This window comes from Carcharhinus amblyrhynchos, chromosome 11 (assembly GCF_965287045.1).
Source record: "Carcharhinus amblyrhynchos chromosome 11, sCarAmb.v2.hapA, whole genome shotgun sequence".
Classification (NCBI taxonomy): domain Eukaryota; kingdom Metazoa; phylum Chordata; class Chondrichthyes; order Carcharhiniformes; family Carcharhinidae; genus Carcharhinus; species Carcharhinus amblyrhynchos.
The window spans coordinates 11312146-11331139 of NC_137334.1; the positions used below are offsets into that span (position 1 = coordinate 11312146).

At 41.5% G+C, this 18994-nt stretch overlaps 1 protein-coding gene across 2 annotated transcripts in view; it reads left to right on the plus strand.

Moving 5' to 3' along the window:
• spag16 (sperm associated antigen 16) overlaps positions 1-18994 on the plus strand; it is an 846000-nt gene that overhangs the window by 490708 nt on the left and 336298 nt on the right. For both annotated transcript variants that reach the window (XM_080198174.1, XM_080198175.1), the window contains one exon: positions 13245-13430. In XM_080198174.1, the coding sequence (XP_080054300.1) occupies positions 13245-13430 (186 nt within the window). The remainder of the gene's footprint in view (positions 1-13244; positions 13431-18994) is intronic.

Sequence of the window (18994 nt, forward strand, 5' to 3'; positions counted from 1 at the left end):
GCTAGAATAGAGAAGAAAAACATCTTTCAAATTATTCTCAAGCAAGACAAGTCATAAGCAGAAACTAGTTTTATCTAATATGATATTCAAAGCAAATTTTCTGCAAGAAAGTTCAATGCCATGTGAATAAGATGCTTCAGAAAGATCACTATCAGGTTGTGAATGGCATTGACAGAAATAGGGGGTTGAAATTTGATTACCACACAAAATGGGTGACGAGTAGATGAAGATATTATTTTGTGCTCTGCTCCATTCTGGTCATTAACCCAAATTGGTTTCAGCATTGTGCGTCATTTGAATAGAAGTTGCCATGTTGCCAGCACAGCTGCGAGCAATCTGGTGGAAAAGTCATTGGGGGATTAAAAATATTGTTTGACTTTTCATTACAATTTCAACATTTTTATGTATTAGTTACAAAAATATTGGAAATGAGGCAACAAAACCTCCAAGAATATGTCCAAACAGAGTTGGCAAACCTAAGAGATGGTGAGCAGCTGGTGTCAAATTGGAAACTCACTGCTTGGTGCCTGACAAACTTAACTGTGACTCCATGATGGCTACAGGTAATCCTGGGGGTGTATAGGAGTAAATAAAGCTGAAGGCGATGAGCTTGGGTTGCCAGTGTCCCACTGCTTTCTTATGAAGCCAGGAGGAGCATTTCATAAAGTTAGGATGGGCATGATGAGTGAGTGGGACTTGCCACATGTTGGAATTTGGGCAGTGGTGTTTTGGATGAGCCAAATGTGTGTCTGAATAGTTTGAAGAATTACAGTCTGGCCACAAGAGCATCTGAATTGTGGAGCAGAATTTTACATTGACGGGATTTTACTCTCTCGCCGCAGTCAATGGACTTTTGAATGGCTTGTTATATTTAAGGCCCCACCCCTGCTGCGATGGGATTGTGAAATTCTTCCCAAAGATCCTGGAGGTGACAAATTCCAAAGAGCTTCTGCAAGTAAGGGTGGGGGCACCTCATTCGGGGGTGCACTGCATGCAGCGGGGCAACCCCAGTCATCACCGCCAAAGACGTTGGGGGCAATCCTCCCAAAAAAATTCTAAGTGTCTTATTTGCGTAAAAACTGGAGTAAATGGTAAATCCTTCTTTTTAGTGAGAGTTTCAAAATGAACCTCCCACATTCTGTACTGCAGAGAGTACAAGCGCAAATCTCGCGAAAAGTCAGAGGGCAGGGCCTATTCCTGCTGGAGAGGGTAGCAGTATAGCTGAATGGGCCACTGCACAAGCGCCAGTCTGCCAGTGCCGAGATTGGTGCATACACAGTAATCCGGACTGCCAGTCTCCTGATCATTGGCCAGCTCGATCGCTGGCCAGCCCCACAACCCCTCATCGCTGGGGTTCAACTCCCCCCATGGCCCAATTGCTGGCCCCCCAAACATGTCCAGCTAGCCTCAACCTCCCCTGCCTCCGATAGCCCTGATCCCCCTATCACCCCCCACCTGGCAGACTAACCCCTGCCTTCCCCCGCACCCCGATGCCCAGTCCTGATCGCAGGCCTCCCTCCCTATGCAAAGTGATAGTGGCACCCCTCATCCCCACCAATGTCCCACCCAGAGGCCCCACCTTCTAGGCCCCACCCCATTAGGCCCTGACCCCTTGGCACTGTTTGATGCCCCCTCGGCATTTCCCCTTTGCCCCTTGAGCAGTGCTGGGGCCCAGGCTAGCACTGTCAAGCTGGCAATGTCCGAGGGCACCTCCCCTTACCGCCGATCCTTTGGGGGCCTCGATGGCCCTGCTTCACTCCAGTGGGGTTGGGTCGCCAGCTCCCTGCAAGTGGGGAGCTATTGTAAACCCCATTGGAGTGAAACACTTCTAGCGGGAGACGGGGGGAATCTGTGGCAGGCTGGAGGGTTTCAGTCCCGGGCCCGCACATGGAATTCAAATTGTATGTAAATGAGGATTATTATAATCTATTCAGCTCCGTACCAAAAATCGGCATGGAACTGATGGTGCCAGAAATCCAGTTGTGGGAGACTCACGGGGGCCATGGCATCCAACAGGAAGCCTGCTAAATGACCTCCACCTGAGTGTCCCATCACTCTTCCCTTCTTTCTTCACTCCTACCCTCCAAAACCTGTCTCCCATTCTCCCCCTGCCCTTTAAACCACAAGAATATAGATACAATTGCCTGCAGAGTAAATACTTTGTTATGTTCTGTTTTGATCAAATGCATAATTCTGAATTTTGTACCACCCTTTTATCATTGAATCACCACATTTCAAGCAAATTGCTGGTGTGTTCTCCTTTCCCCCCTTGGGCACAGACAATGTGGTGAGTGTTACTGCCTTTATATCATCCAGAATGAATTTTAGAGAAACCACTTTTTATAAAGTATGTGCTAAATGTTGCGTAAAAGACATTACGTCATGGGAATTTGAAAATTCAATAAGCGTCTTAGAAATAGCAAACATTTCTCTAAAATTAATTTTAGGTTGCTGAACTGCTTCACACATGCTTATGGGTTCTTATGTCATTAATTTTTGTTACCAAGTATTCAATTGTCCAGATAATAATGATCCTAACAAGGAAAATTAGCTGGTTTACATTTTACAGAGGCAGGGGAAGGGGGAGTCAACAGCTCACCCTCCAGAAGGAAAGTTGACCAGCAATCAACACGCCAGAAACAGTGACACATTAGGCATGGGCTAAACAAAGTAAGAGTGAGACTTCTACCCCTCAATGGGAGGAAGTCCCACGCTTGAAAGCTGCCAGCTAATTTGATTGACTGGCTGCTCCGGCAGACCTGACAGTGCCAAAGCTGATTAGTGGACTTGCAGCAAGGATTGCAAAGAAGAGCGATGGCTCCTGCAGCAGTCCTGTGCATTTAGGATGGGGAGGGATCCAAGAGCTCAGGGAAGAGGCATAATGGGGGCCAGACTTTGGAGGCCAGGTGCTGAGTAAAGGAGGTGTGACATCTCTGGGAGAGGCTGCCGATTTTGGACCCCATCCACCTAACATATTATAAGAGTCAGCTCAGAGGTGGGCTGGAAGGTAGTAGGCTAGTCAGCCAAAATATTTAACGTGTCCTCAAATGTACCCACCCTGCTGTCATAAACACACCTAGCAGGGAGGCCATTAAATCCAGCTCTTTCTTTTCGATAAACCTGCCTGTTAACGCTGAGCTTTTATAAGCAATTTAAAGCTTCTATTAGTATTGAACACTTATAAAGAATTTGACATGCCAAAGCAAACTCATCTATTAACAGCCTAAAATGATATACTTAAGTGATATGATCTTTATTGTAATCAGCAGTGAATTTAAAGCAATTTCCTTTACATCCAAGTCTACGTGATCTTATTGGTGAGAGATTATGGAATTCCAGTGGTAACTTTCCGATAAAGGACCAATTTTAACCCTGCAAGCTTGAGTAGTTAAAACAGTCAGTGCAACTTTACCCAGCCACGATCCTATGTGGATTGATCATAATCTAGTTTTCCGAGCAGGTGACAAAGACATCTGTGTCAGGCTGTAAGATTCTTCTTCAAAGATGTAGTTTGGGCATCAGATAGTGAGCTTACTATCCCATATCATTGGTTAAATATTCAACTAAAGCATGACAACAAGTAATAATCTTGGCTTCACCCAACATCTGCAGCAATATACTTACAAACATATGAACAATGCGGGAAAGGAAATGTATATCCTTTTTAAGGATGACATTAAAGAGTTCATGTTGATTTTCTCCCGTCTCTTATCCAATTCCAGCAGTCACTGCTGTTATAATTTAAAAAAAAGAAAATGCTGAAAATACTCAGCACATCAGACAACATCTGTGGAGAATGAAGCAGAGTTGGAAATGCTTGATTTTTAGTTGTCTGTGACAAGATTGGGTGTGGGAGCACTTTGACAAAAGCAGTCTTGAATGGTGTGTAGCTCTTCAGATGCCTCCAGAATGCACTGTTATTTTGAATATGGGGGTGTAGGGTGGGGAATGCTGGGCTGTAGGAACTGGCATCCTGTTTGCTTCCAATTAACTGTCTGTTAAGTTCCTTGAAGACAATTTTCAAATCGCAGAGCAGGAATAGTCTGCTACGCATCAATACACAGCTATTGGGAGCAATGAGCATAGCCATAAGTGATCGTAGGAAAATCATAGAAATCCTACAGTCCAGAAAGAGACCATTTGGGCCATTGAGTCTGCACCGACCACAATCCCATCCATGCCCTACACCCACATTTCTACATATTTACCCATTAATCCCTCTAACCTACGCATCTCAGGACACTAAGGGCAATTTTAGCATGGCCAATTAATCTAACCCACACATCTTTGGACTGTGGGAGGAAACCGGAGCACCTGGAGGAAACCCACGCAGACACGAGGAGAATGTGCAGTGACCCAAGCCGGGAATCGAACCCTAGCCACATAAGATGTTAGGGTAGATGACAAAAAACTTGACCAAAAGAACATATTTACAAAGGAAGAGACCGAGAGGTTTTGGATAGACCTAGACAATTAAAACACGCTGCCAATGGTGAAACAAAGGATATCAGGACTGCATAAGAGACCAGGGGTGGAATTCTCCAAGAATAAATTCTAAGTGTTGAATTTGCAGGAAAACTGGAGCAATTTACACTGTTTTTTACATTAGAATCTCCCACTGTATGCAATGCAGAGGCCACCAGTGTGAATATCATTAGATTTCAGGGGACGGGACCAATTCCTACCCAGGAGGCTGAAACCAGTGGCCTCTGTGCATGTGCAGTAGCCCAGAACTGTTAATTGCTGCCAGCTCAAATGCTGGCTAGCCTGGGAACCCCCAACACCCACAGCCAAATCACAGACCCCACCGATCATTCTGGGGTCAGCTTCGACTCCTCCCTTTCAGGGGACCAGGCTGGCATTCCCAGGGTACCCATGCCCGGGGCATCACCCCCCCCCAACCCCTTGGAGGGGGGCTCCGATTTTCCCCCTTCACTCCAGCAGGGTGAAGCTGCTCGCTCCCCGAAAGTGGGGAGCTGCTCTAAATCCCGCTGGAGTGAAACAGTCTGGCAGGGTGGGAGAGGCAAGCAGGCCCAAAGAGTTCAGTCCCTAGCCCGCTATTAGCACTTAAATGATATTTTATGATATACCTGCCTCCCCACCGATTTCCGGCATACACCAGACCGCGCTGGAAATTTGGCGCCTGGAGTCACTATCTGGGGTGCACATACTCGCGGGGACCCCCTGAATTGCCTCCTGTGTGATCCTCCTGACCAGCTGCGCTAAAAAAATGAATGGGCCCCTCTCGTCCCCAGAATTGAGAGAATACAAATGTCAGAGAATTGTTGGATTGAAGAACATTAAGGGATAGTTTTAGATGGCCACTACTCAACCAGAACATCTTTGCAATGTGGTAAGAAACCAGAGCACCAAAGGAAACTGATACAGGCACGGGAAGAACATACAAATTCCACACAGTCGCCCAAGGCTGGAATTGAACTCAGGTCCCAGGTACTGTGAGGCAGCAGTGGCACTGTGCCGCACACTCCTTCAAGATCTGCATCTATAGTGAAAGTCTATGGCAAACTCCAATTTGTAATCAACTTGTCTGGAATGTCAATGACTAAAATGGTGGGTATGGAACTATTTCCAACAATTAGCTATACATAGCATGAACAAACAAAAACCATTGAGTGCTCAGGACTGCTTGCTCCTCTCCAAAAATATCTATTTGGAGTAGCTGCCACAGTTTTGTTGGTCACTTTTTGTTGAACTCTTCTACTCAACAGTCTATTACTGGCCAGCAGACTGCTTCACAGGATCGTTGTCTCAACTTAACAAAACCTAGATGCCCATCAAGGACAAGGTGCAATACACGTTGCTGCAGCACTTTCAAGATAACTACTTGAATTGTGTGTGCAATCTAAGTGTCATCAAATAATGTGAGTTTATTTCATACTCTGTAGTATGGAACCAGTATTTCCCCTGTTTTGCAAGGCCACTCAGGTTTTAGGTACTAGCTTATTTTCTGCGGCATACTGTCTTTCACCAATTATGTCTTCAACTCCTCTTGTGTAACAGGATTAGTGTTTACAAGTAAAATCACTGCAACAATGTGGTCTTCAGTGTTGCAGGTAGCTTCACTATCATTGATGGTGTCTGTGATAGTAGTATGGTAAGAATGTCAATTTCTTTGTTGCATGAACCTGTCATGGGGATCTCCCTGGAGACACTAAGGTAAGCATAACCCCCAAGGGAGAGGGACATGGTCAAGTAGTGGCCTGGCAATGTCCTGTGACACTGCCTCTTGGAATAGGTGATACTGCCAACCTGGCAATGCTTACCTGTGGGAAGGGTTTGACCCCAGTGGGGGCCTCATAAGGGAGAGGAGGCAATTAATTTAAATGTGGCGGTGGGCTGGAGCAGCTGGAGGAGCTGTGGATGCCAGCAGTAGTGTTTGGGAAGAATGGAGAGCTGGATAGACTGAGACTTTTTTTCCTGGAGCATAGGAAGCTTAGGGGTGATCTTATAGAGGTCTATAAAATAATAAGGGGCGTAGATCAGGGAGATAGTCAACATATTTTCCCAAAGGTAGGGAGTCTAAAACTAGAGGGCATAGGTTTAAGGTGAGAGATACAAAAGGATTCAGAGGGGCAATATTTTCATTCAGAGGGTGGTGACTGTCTGGAATGAGTTGCCAGAGGTAGTAGTAGAGGCGAGTATAATTTTTTCTTTTTAAAAGCTTTTTGACAGTTATATGGGTAAGATGGGTATAGCGGGATATGGGCCAACGTTGGCAATTGGGAAGAGCTTAATGGTAACAACTGGGCAGCATGGACAGTTTGGAGGTTTCCATGCTGTAAACCTCAATGAGCACATTCCGACATGGAGTTGGTCACCATTTCCATGCTGGAAAGAATGGATTCCAAGTTCTGCGTTAAACCCTGTGCCAAGTTGGAACCAGGATCCTCCCTATGCTCCTTAACAGTAACAAGATACTCTGGCAAATCTGCCAATGCACCACAGTATACGTGCCAATCAGCACTTCTGTGTCTGCTGTTGGGCCTAATTCATTTTTGCTCCCCTGTTTAATTTGAGAGGATACATATGATCCTTTGGGGTGGATTTGACTGCTTTCATAAATAAGTTTTATGATAAATATAGACAAAGTTGTACAAAATACACTGGGACATAATTGAGTAATTCAAGCAATGTTAGATGGTTGCAAAGAACAAAGGTAAAAATTGTGTTGATTTTTGAGCACTGGGAGGATGTTGGATATGAAAGGGAAACATTTGAAAAAATGCTCTTTCTTACAAACTCAGAGTTGTGTTACTAAACACTGGAGATGAAATGAAATGTAGATTCAAATATAAATACATTTACAAAGGAGTTGGAATCTGAATGTCCTGAGAATTAGACCCATATAAATAAATAGCATGTTCGACCCAGCAGTACTTTTGAGGAAATCCAGAGAAACATGTTTACCTGAAGAATAGTTAGAACGCAGTACACACTACCACATGGAGTAATTGAAATCATAGTATAGATGGAGTTAAAGCTCAGCTAAATACACACATGAGGGAGAAAGGAATAGAAGGCTATGCTGATAAGGTGTGAAAATGAAGGTAGGTGAAGGCTGATGTGGACCAGTTGGGCTGAATGGCCTGCTTCTATGCTTATGGGCACGGTATAACTCGGCAATACAATGGCTGCTGGCTTGAGCTGCAATTAATGTCCATTTAATCTTACATTGTACAAAACAATCTTTTAGCATTTGAATTAATGCATAATATTTGACACAGCAATTATATAGTTGTCTTCATCTCAATAAGTGTGTTATTCTAATGTATAAAATATGCCTGGTTGATCAGGTAAGACAGTTTGACAAAGGAGTGAAAAAGTGCAAAGATAAGTAATTTTGTAGAATTGTATAATTCCACAACACATCCACATCTTATACAAATGCTGTGATGAAATGCTACACGTTTGAAAAGAGTGTTCTTACACTTATTAACTCTCCATGTCTCTTCCTTGATATCATAGTAATGAAAACTATATTACTTTCTTACTCCTGGTCCAGGTGGCTGTGGAATGAAGGATCTAGCCAAGCTTTCTTAGTACTTTGCATAGGATCTTCCTAGTTCAAGGTTATGGCAATATATTTGACCCCAATCACTTTGACAGATTTGCCTTTCTAAAGGGCATCAATTATTCACTATCTTTATTAATCACTTAGTTAACTCTAGCAAACTTGAATATATAGTTTACTATACGATAGAAAGATGGGTGGTACCATAAGCAGTGACGATGGAAGCATAACATCATGTAAAGGTGTTGATAGATTAAGTGAGTGAGCAAAATTGTGATAGATGGTTTTCAATGCAGACAAATTTGACTTCATTCATGTTGGACCAAGGAGTGATCTAAATGTTATTTAACTGGTAAAAAGTTAGGAGTAGGGAGGTCCAAAGGGATTTTGGGGTCCTTGTACACAGATCACTAAAATCACTAAATCACTAGCTGTCAGACTAGGGGGGAAAAAAATCAAAAAGACAAATGGAAGCCCATTGGACTAGAATATAAAGGGGAGGTCTTTTTGCCAAAACTATACAAAATTCACACCATGTAGGCCATGTAATTGATATAGATGAACTCCCACAAGGAACCTAAGAAAATGATTGTGATTTTCGATGTGCCTAGACTGCAAAATATTTCCCAACTCAGACTTTTTTTGGACTTATCAATTACCATGGAAAATTTATTCCAATCTCGTCACCATATTAGAACCACTTCATACATTATTGTGTGCGAACCAACAATGGATTTAGAGAAAAGACTGCATAAAGGCATATAATGCTGACCAAAACGGGAGTCATTTTGACCCTAATTTAAAAATACGACTCACATGTGATGCATCTCCCAGTGGGTGAGCCAAATGATGAACAGACTATCAGGCACATGAAAGCAAAGACTCCTGAATGATGGATTCTTCCTAAATGGAACCAACATACACCAACTAAAGTTCTCATAGGATACTTGGTAAAATAATTATTGGTCATAATGAGTAAAAGTTAATGTCAGCAGTTGTACTGCTGGAATAAAAGGAAGGATGTTATGTATTAGAAACCAAGGCATCTCTGTGCGGTGTGTCACTTGATTACATGGTGACATCATCAGAGGCATTTGGGAGATTCTCCGTCTCTTCCATCCTGGATTGCAAGCAAGCAACTTTGATTTGATTTGATCTGTTATTGTCACATGTATTAGCATACAGTGAAAAGTATTGTTTCTTCCATGCTTTACTGACAAAGCACACTTTTTCATAGAGAAGGAAAGGAGAGAGTGCAGAATGTAGTGTTACAATCATAGCTAGGGTGTAGAGAAAGATCAACTTAATGCAAGGTAGGTCCATTCAAAAGTCTGATGGCAGCAGAGAAGTTGTTTTTGAGTCGGTTGGCATGTGACCTCAGACTTCTATATTTTTTTACCTGACAGAGGAAGTTGGAAGAGAGAATGTCCAGGCTGCATTGTGTCCTTAATTATGCTGGCTACTTCGCTGATGCGTGCAGGAAGTGTAACAGACTCAATGGATAGAAGGCTGGTTTGCATGATAGATTGGGCTACATTCATGACATTTTGTAGTTGCTGCACTCTTGAGCAGAGCAGGGGCCATACTAAACTGTGATTCAACCAGAAAAATGCTTTCTATGGTGTATCTGTAAAAGTTGGCAAGAATTGTAGTTGATGTGCTGAATTTCCTTTGTCTTCCGAGAAAGCAGAGGCGTTGGTGGGCTTTCTTAACTATGGTGTCGGCATGGGACCAGGACAAGTTATTGGTGATCCGGACATTTAAAAACTTGAAGCTCTTGATCCTTTCTATTTTGTCCACGTTGATGTAGACAGTGTCATGTTCTCCTCTATGCTTCCTGAAGTCGGTGACAATCTCCTTCGTTTTGTTGACTTTGAGGGAGAGATTATTGTCGTTGCACCAATTTACCAGGTTCTCTATCTCATCCCTGTTGTCTGTCCCACTACAGTGGTGTCATCAGCAAACTTGAAAATTGAAATGGAGGGGAATTTGGCCACAAGTCATAGATGTATAAGGAGTATAATAGGAGGCTGAGAACACAGCCTTGTGGGACACAAGTGTTGAGGATGATCATGGAAGAGGTATTGTTACCTATCCTTACTTATGGTGGTCTATGAGTTAGGAAATTCAGGATCTGGTTACAGAGGGAGGAGCCAAGGCCCAGGCCACAGAGTTAGGAGATGACTTTCGTGTGAATAATAGTGTTGAAGACTGAGCTGTAGTCAACAAATAGGAGTCTGACATAGGTGTCTTGGTTATCTAGTTGTTCCAGGGTTGAGTGCAGGGTCAGGGAGATGGTGTCTGCTATGGACCTGTTGTGGCAATAGGCAAACTGTACTGGATCCAGTAATCTGGAAAGCTGGAATTGATTCATGCCATGATTAGGCCTTCGAAGCACTTCAAAATGATGGATGTCAGAGCCACCGGACGATAGTCATTGAGGCATGCTGCTTGGGTTTTCTTAGGTACTGAGATGATGATCATCTTCTTGAAGCAGATAGGGACCTCAGATTGTTGTAAAGAGAGGTTGAAGATGTCAGTGAATACCCGTGGAGGATCTGCGTGCTCAGCCAGGTACTCCATCCAGGCCAGTCACTTTCCATGAGTTTACCTTCAAGACAGCTGCGATGGTGACCCCAGATACAGGTTCATTCAGGGCCTCCAGGGTGGTGGCATGCTCTCACTGACCTCTTGCTCAAAACAGGCATGGAATTCATTGAGCACATCAGGGAGGGGTGCGTTGGAGCCAACGATTTTACATGCCTTCATCTTGTAACCTGTTATGTCTTGCAGACCTTGCTATAGTTGGCAGGGCTGTGTGTGGCTAGCTTGGGATTCTAGTTTGGTCCGGTACTGTCTTTTGGCATCTTTGATGGATCTCCTTAAATCGTATGTGGCTTTCTTGTATAGGTCAGGGCCGCCTGACTTGAACGTCTCAGACCTGTTCTTCAGCAAGCAGTGGATATCCCTGTTCATCCGTGGTTTCTGGTTGGGAAACACGCAAATTTGCTTTTTTGGCACACTGTAGTGATGTACTCGTTCAGGCTGGTCGCACAGTTTTTAAATACTAACCTGTCCACTGACTCCAAGCAGTCCCATAGAAGATTATCCAATTCCTCAGACCATCATTGCACAACTTTCTTTGATGGATTTGCTTGAGTTTTTGCTTGTAAGTCGGGAGCAGGAGCACAGCCTTGTAGTCTGATTTGCCAAAGTGTTGGCAGGCAAGCAGTAGGCATGTTTGATATTTGTGTAGCAGTGGTCTAGGATGTTTGGGCCTCTGGTGGAACACGTCCGGAGATGTGTTGGTGGTAATTTGATAGTATAGTCGAGCTTGGCCTATTGAAGCCCCCAGCCATGATGAACAAGGCCTCGGGATGTTTCGTCTCAAGCCTATTTGTAGTTATGTATATTTCATCCAGAGCAATCTTCACATCTGCATTGGGTAGGACGTAAACTGCCATCTGGATAACAGAGGTGAATTCCCATGGAAGGTAATAGGGGCGGCATTTTAGCTTCAGGTATTCTGGGTCTGGGGAGTAGAAACTTAGTAAAAAGTCTGACAACACCAGGTTTTAGTCCAACCGATTTATTTGATAGTAAACGCACAAGCTTTTGGGTTAGTCCCTTCGTCAGGTGAATGGAAAGTTCTGGCCTCAGACAGAGCATATGATTTTGTGTAGCACCTTTTGAATGTTTTTCAGAGCTCTCATGGCATTGCTGACATTTCTAGTTAGATTTTCTATTTGTTTAAACATCATACGGCTTAGAAATAAAGTAATAAGATAAAGTAATAGATCTTTCTAAAAACTGAACAGGCTGGGGCTCTTTTTAAAAAAGAGAGGGCAGAACAGTCTTCAGTAGAAGCCTTCAAGATTATGAAAGGGTTTGATAAGGTAGATATAAAAGAAAAATGAACTATTTAGGGCAAAAAGCTTGTTTCAATATTCTGTGTTGTAATCATATTCTGTACATCTTTTTTTCTGGGAAATCAGGAGCTGCTTAAAAACATTTTCCCTGTCATCTTACATCAACTCAAAGAAGCCACAGAAATCTTCATACAAAATATTCCTGAGATTGTTCTTTTCATCAGTCCTTCTTTTGAAGTATTATGACACTATGCCTATTACCGAGCCTATTACAGGAGATTTTCTTCAGGAAATGTACCAGCATGAGGATCTGAGCAGACTAACAATTTTTGGACTTGTTTCAAAATATAAATTATAGTATAAGATTTTTAAAGATGCTTTCCATGCTGCATCGTTTATGCATTTAATCCAGAAGATACATTTAATCAAAGTGAGTGCCTAAATAAGACTTGAATCTACAAAACAGAATAAACTAAACTAATGTTTGATTTCTCAGAATTCAGAGCCCGTGGTTATATTTGGATAAAAAGGCTTCTAAAATGAACTGTTCAGTTGTAGAACTAGAATTTTAAAAAATGTAATTGCGTTCTAAGACAATACCAGTGCATTTTCATATTTTATGTAAATTTGCATGTGAAGTTAAGGCCACCATCAGAATCAGCCATGATTGTATCAAAAGTTGGAGGCGGCTTGATAGGCTAAATGGCAAATTTCTAGCAATTCAGCCTACAGTTCTCCTATTTTCCTTATACTTCACTATTCTAGGAGTCCCTGTTTTTTGTGAAATTGTGAGCATCCAGTCCCTATCTGTAAAGCAACATGTTGGTCCATGAATATTTAAGGCCAATCATCACCTCCAGTGTGTTATTACAAATTTAATTCCTGTACAACATTGATGTCAAAATTTCACAAAGAATCCTACCCATGTTGGTTTTGCAAGTTATAATCTCAGCCTAAAACTGACTTCTGAATTCCTGTTTTCAATTCATGCCGCTTTTTATTCAAACTTCTGAATAAATCTGTGGATTAATTGATAGAAATTAATTGCTTTGATTAGTCTGCAACTCCAACGTAATTGTATCATGCCAGTGCCACGATGGTAAAAGGCAAAATAAGTGGAATTTGGTCTACTTTTCATCAAGCAACTCCTATCTTTTTATGAAGTAATCTAACAGAATGCTTTACCTTAGAGAATAGGGAATTAAATTACTCTCTGTTGTTTGTCAGGCAGTGATGAGATGGACTGTTCCACCCTTCGGATTGAAATATGAATGCATGCCAAAGACAAAATGAAAGAGAAACATTATATCAAAGTCTCATACTGTGATTTCCTTTTTCCGCAGTGGTAACATGCTTGCTACTACCGCTGGAGACAAAACAGTGAAGATATGGGATTTCGCAAAGGTTGAATGTGTATTCACATTTACTGGCCATCTTCATGCTGTCTGGGGCTGCTCATGGCACACCTGTGGTGACTTTGTAGCATCTTGTTCCATGGATAACAGTGTTAAGATCTGGGATATTAACAGGTCAGGAAATATCTTTCTACATTCTTTTTGCAATTCATTTTTTTGCATACTGGCTGTTACTTTCTGTTATCAAATATAGATTATCATTCAATGAATTTCCCTGTCACTATTAGCACACTCTTTGTGTGGACCATTAACATGATCCACTGAAAATATGAAAATTACAAATAAAAACAATAAAGGAAATTGTTATAGGCAATGTTTTATGAAGGTTTCAAGTGAATGTTTGCAAACCACTTAAATTTTACTCTGGTGTGCTTCATAGTGTTATTTGATCTCCCAGGAGTTGACGGGCTCATAAACACTTCAAACTATTTCATCATGTAATCATAAAGTATTCGCAGCACAGAAGGAGCTCATTAGGCTTATCATGACCTTGCTGGCTTTACGTAAGTTCAACCCAGCTACTCCCACTTCCCCACCTTTCCCCCATAGCCCTGGAATTTACTTTTTTCAGATAATTATCCAGCTCCCCTTTGAAAACCATGATTCAATCTGCCACTGCTACACTATCAAGCATTGAATTCCAGGTCCTAACCACTCACTATGTTAAAAAATGTTATTTCTCATGTTACCAATCACCTTAAGTCGGTGTCCTTTAGTTTGTGAATTTGCCACCAATGAGAGGAGTTTCTCTCCATCTACTCTATTCAGACCCTCCATAACTTTGAACACCCTTATCAAATCTTCTTTCAACCTCTCTTCTCGAAGGAGAACATCCAAGCCTTTCCAATCTATCCACATAACTGATCCCGGGAAACATCCTCATCAATCTTTTCTGCGCCTAATCGAATTCCAAAAGGTGTAGTGCCCAGAATTAAACCCAATGCTCCATCTGAGGTGGCACTAGTACTTTACTTCCTGTATGTACAGTTTTACATGTCTTAAGAACTTACATTGTTAATCAGAAAGAGAATTCTGGTAGAGATAGTAAGTAATAAAAAGTGGATGTTAAAATAAACTCTGATATTTCATACTGTTTTCTTCAGAATGCATGGAAATCATTCCTTTTGAAAAATGGCTCAGTGGGTCACAATGTAAAAGTTAATCAACCCTGAAGCTCTCTGAGAATGCTATATGTGCCACTAAGTTCATTCTCTAAGCTCCAATGAATGCAGGCCCAAACTACTCAACCTCTCCTCATAAGAAAATCCCACCATACCCAGGATCAACTGAGTGAACCTTCTCTGGATTGCCTCCAATGTCAGCATGAAACCCTTGATTGAGCAATAATTGTCCATTTAAGGGCTTCAATTGGCAGCAGGGAAGGAAGACCTTCCCACCACGGGTTTAATTGAGGCAGAGACAGAAAGGTGTCAACGTTCTCACCTGGCACGCTTCTACCTGATTAAATAACTCCTGCCACAAAACTCAATATGGGAGCAGGCATAAGGTCCCATTCAGTGCATGCAATAGCTTCATCAGCATTAGTTTGTGTTTGCATATTTATAATACACATGAGGATGCTCCAAGAGATTATGTACCAGGATAGACAGATTTAGTTGATCTATATTTGATTTGCTGTTCCCAACAAAATTCCTAACTCAGCATGATTGCAGCTAAACAAATATTTTCTGATTTAATATCTATTATTGTCTAGGCCTTTATGAAAAGATTAACAAATATGTGTGATTGTGAGTTGTGTTCTCTGGATCTATGTCAACTGTGAGTTACAGAAGCTAGCAATGAATAAACAAAGATGTTTAATGAATATTTTGACTTACATCCAATATAAGGTGCTGTGAACTAAATCTTATCTCAATTGATGTTGTTAGTTGATAATTCATATATCAAGTGTAAGTAAATGCATTCATGAAATGTTTCGGCTAAAGCATTAAGAAGAGCAGTTAACATCAACACTAGATATCAATGTTGTGAATGAAATGCTTTTCAGCGTAATTATATTAATCTTTGTAGAGGATGTGAGTTGGTTGCTATTCTGACCCTTTATTGGTATTGTGGAAGATGAAGGGAGGATGATTTGACTGTTAAACCAATAGTTTTCATTTCCTTTTTTCTATTAATTAGGTTTATTTTAATTCAGTTTTGTTGCCTGTTGACAGCAGTGTTTGTGTCTCGACTACGGCAGGATATTATCTATGTTTCCTTCCAATTCCATCTAAAGTATGCTTGGGATTTTCTGGCCCTGCGGTGTGTTTTCCTATGGTGGAGGCGGCATGCCATTGGTCACTTGTGGGTATTTCTGATACCCTGAAGCCTGCGGCATTTTTACATGGTTAGCCTGGCACATCGCTGAGTAACCTATCATAAAGGACTGACTTTGATGGGATTAAAAGATCCTGCCAGCAGGAGAGGCTGGAAAATCCCACCTTGTGTATGGGCAAGGATTAGCTATTCCCCTTTTTGGCCTAAAAAGGCACTGACCAGAGCAATCAGAATTAACTTCACTTCATGAATACCAGAATTTTACTGATTTCAAAGTCCAGAACTACTTATCTATATATAATCTGAGCTGACCTTACAGGGCAGTATTGAGCTGCAGTTTCAGTGGTATCATCTTTCAGATGAGACACTAAGCCAAGGCCCACTCTCCCTCTCAGGTGGAAATTAAAGATCTCATGTTATTATTTGAAGAATAAGGATGTCCTCATCCTGCAATATTTATCCCTAAATGAACATCACAAAAAACAAACGATTACAATCCTGTTCATGGGGCCTTGTTTTACAAAAATGGGTTGCCACTTTTTCATTACAATGGTGGCTGAATTCCATAGAATCCCTGCAGTGCGGAGGGAGGCCATTCAGCCCATCGAGTCTGCACCGAATTACAATCCCACCCAGCTCCTATCCCTGCTCATCTACCCTGCTAATCTCCCTAACCTATCACATCCCAAGACACTAAGGGTTAATTTAACACGTCCAATCTGCCTAACCTGCACATCTTTGGACTGTATGAGGAAAATGGAGCACCCAGAGGAAATCCACACAAACATGGGGAGAATGTGCAAATTCCACACAGACAGTGACCCAAGCCAGGAATTGAACCTGGGTTGCTGGAGCATTAAATGACTTCCTGAGTTTGTGAAAGGCAGTGTTTAAATACATGTCTTTCTTTCAAATTATATTTTTGAACATGATACTAAGTTGCGTTTTTCAAACTTGCCTTGGTTTCAGTAGTGGATAGGCTTATGTTTTATTCTAGCTAATTTACATGGGGCTGTTTATAATAATACAATGAAAAGAACATCTATGACTCGGAGCAACTGTTAAGTAAATTCATGGTCACTTTATTTGTGACAATAAAGATTCAAAGGCTGCTTTCTCATTGCTGCTACGTAAAACCCTCTTGAGTCCCTAACACTGCAAAAAAAAATCAAAGATTTGTGATTGTGATGTAAAGGACACGCTGATGCAACAGAATCTTCAAACTCCTCATGTGAATATCTTTCAAACTTTTGGATTATACTGTCAAAATATTTGATTATGAGGCATACATTCAACTTGTCATCTAAAGAAAGGAATTAATTCTGAAATGTTAAAACTATAACTTATTCCTGGCTTTTACAGTCTCATCCACCTAGTAATGGACAAAATATGATTTGAGGTTTTGCAGTAAGAAAAGCTTCTTTTAATGCCAAGCGCACATAGAAAAATATCATTCTGCAACAAGACACTCAGTGCATACCTTGTTCATTGGCCATGTGATAGACCTAAACCAATGTGTTTGGCTTGTTTATAGCAAGTGTTGTCAGTCCTGAATCATGCTGTGTGGCAGATATTTCTTTTGTGTGTAGTCCTTATCACTGGTACCAAATCTTCAAGTGGGCAATTTATCCACCAGCAAATTTGCCAAACAATCTAGATCCATTGGATTTGCACTCTAACTTAAACTACATTATACTAGTACCCACAAATATAAGGCAGTCACCAATAAATCCATGAGGGAATTCAGGAAGAACATCTTAATTAAAAAACTGGTAATACTGTGGAATTCATTAACAGACTGAGTAGTTAGAATATAGCATGTGTGCATTTAAGGGAAAGCTATCTCAGCACATGAGGGAGAAAAAAATAGAAAGATATGTTAATAGGATGACTCACTGATGAAGGAACAGTGGTCCAAAAGTTTGTGATTCCAAATAAACCTATTGGGCTTTAACCTGGTGTTGTGAGACTTCCTTATTGATAGGATGAGATGAAGTTCAATGGGAGGAGGCTTATGTGGAGCATTAATAGAGAGCATAAATTGGGCTGAATGACCTGTTTTGGTGCTGTAAAATACGATGTAATTTTGTCTGTATTTACTGAGGTTTGTTCTTACTACGTTAAATTGCAGATATACACCAAAGCATTTTAGAGCCATTTTACTGATGTCATGAAGGTAGTTATTGTACTGCAGTATTATTCAGGATACTTGTTGGAGCCGACAACCCTGAACGATACTGTTGATGCTGCTTGGACCTAGTAAGAAGTCTCACAACACCAGGTTAAAGTCCAACCTTGGCCAGAGGAAAATATGACTCCATATGTGCATCCTTTCACATTTACAAAGAACTTTGGGTAGCTGGCATGTGAATGTGCGTTAAGTTTTAATGTGTTTGAAACTTGCCCTATTGGATTTCTGCTGACAGTGAAAGGAAATTGAAATTGAATTTTTAGGCAGTACAAATGATTAGATGAATATGAATGAAAAGTCAAGCTCAAATTTCAGAACAAAGAGCCACCTGGGATCTTCACTTTACATGAGCTGCAGTCCTGCTCTTTGTTCATTGCACTTCAAATCACTTAATTGTATGTGAAACACTTTGAGTAATTTGTGAGACTCTATATAATATGTCCTTACTGCAGCAGCAGCAATTTGAGAGTGTTTCTGCGGTGGTGTCACACCATAGCCTCAATTCGTATGAGTGGAGTTTACATATTGTGATACCAAGTGAGGAGGGGTAAATATGACTTCCCTATCCCACCTCCAAGTCCAAAAGTAAGAGGAGTTTTTTTGTGAATTTATAAAGATGAAGGTATTTACTGTAAGAACGTATTTAATCATAGAATCCATAGATACTCTGCAGTGCAGAAGGAGGCCATTCAGCCCACTGAGTTTGCACCAACTCTCCGAAAGGGCATCTTAATCAGGCTCACCACCCCTCCCGCTCTATCCCTGTAACCCTGTGCATTTACTAGGGTTGATCCACCTAACTGGACTATGGGAGGAAGCCAGAGCATCTGGAAGAAACCTATGCAGACACAGGGAGAAGGTGCAAACTCCACACTGTCACCCAAGATTGGAATTGAACCTGGATCACTGGTGCTGTGAGGCAGCAGTGCTAACGACTGTGTCACTGTGTTGCCCTCAATTGTATGCTGATTGCAAAAAACCAAGTCTGGCAGGCTTTATTGAGTTTAAAACTAAATGGGTCCTGAACTGGGGAGAGAGGAGAAGGGAGCTTGTTACTGCTTTATCGGCAGTTTTTCCAAAATACTGTTTTAGAAGCTCGCATGCTGTATTAACCTCTCTCCCCATAATGATTTCAGTAGGTATTTGCTTAGTTGATATCTGGACAGATGGTGGCTTTTATTTTATGGCCAATGGGATGAGATTCTGT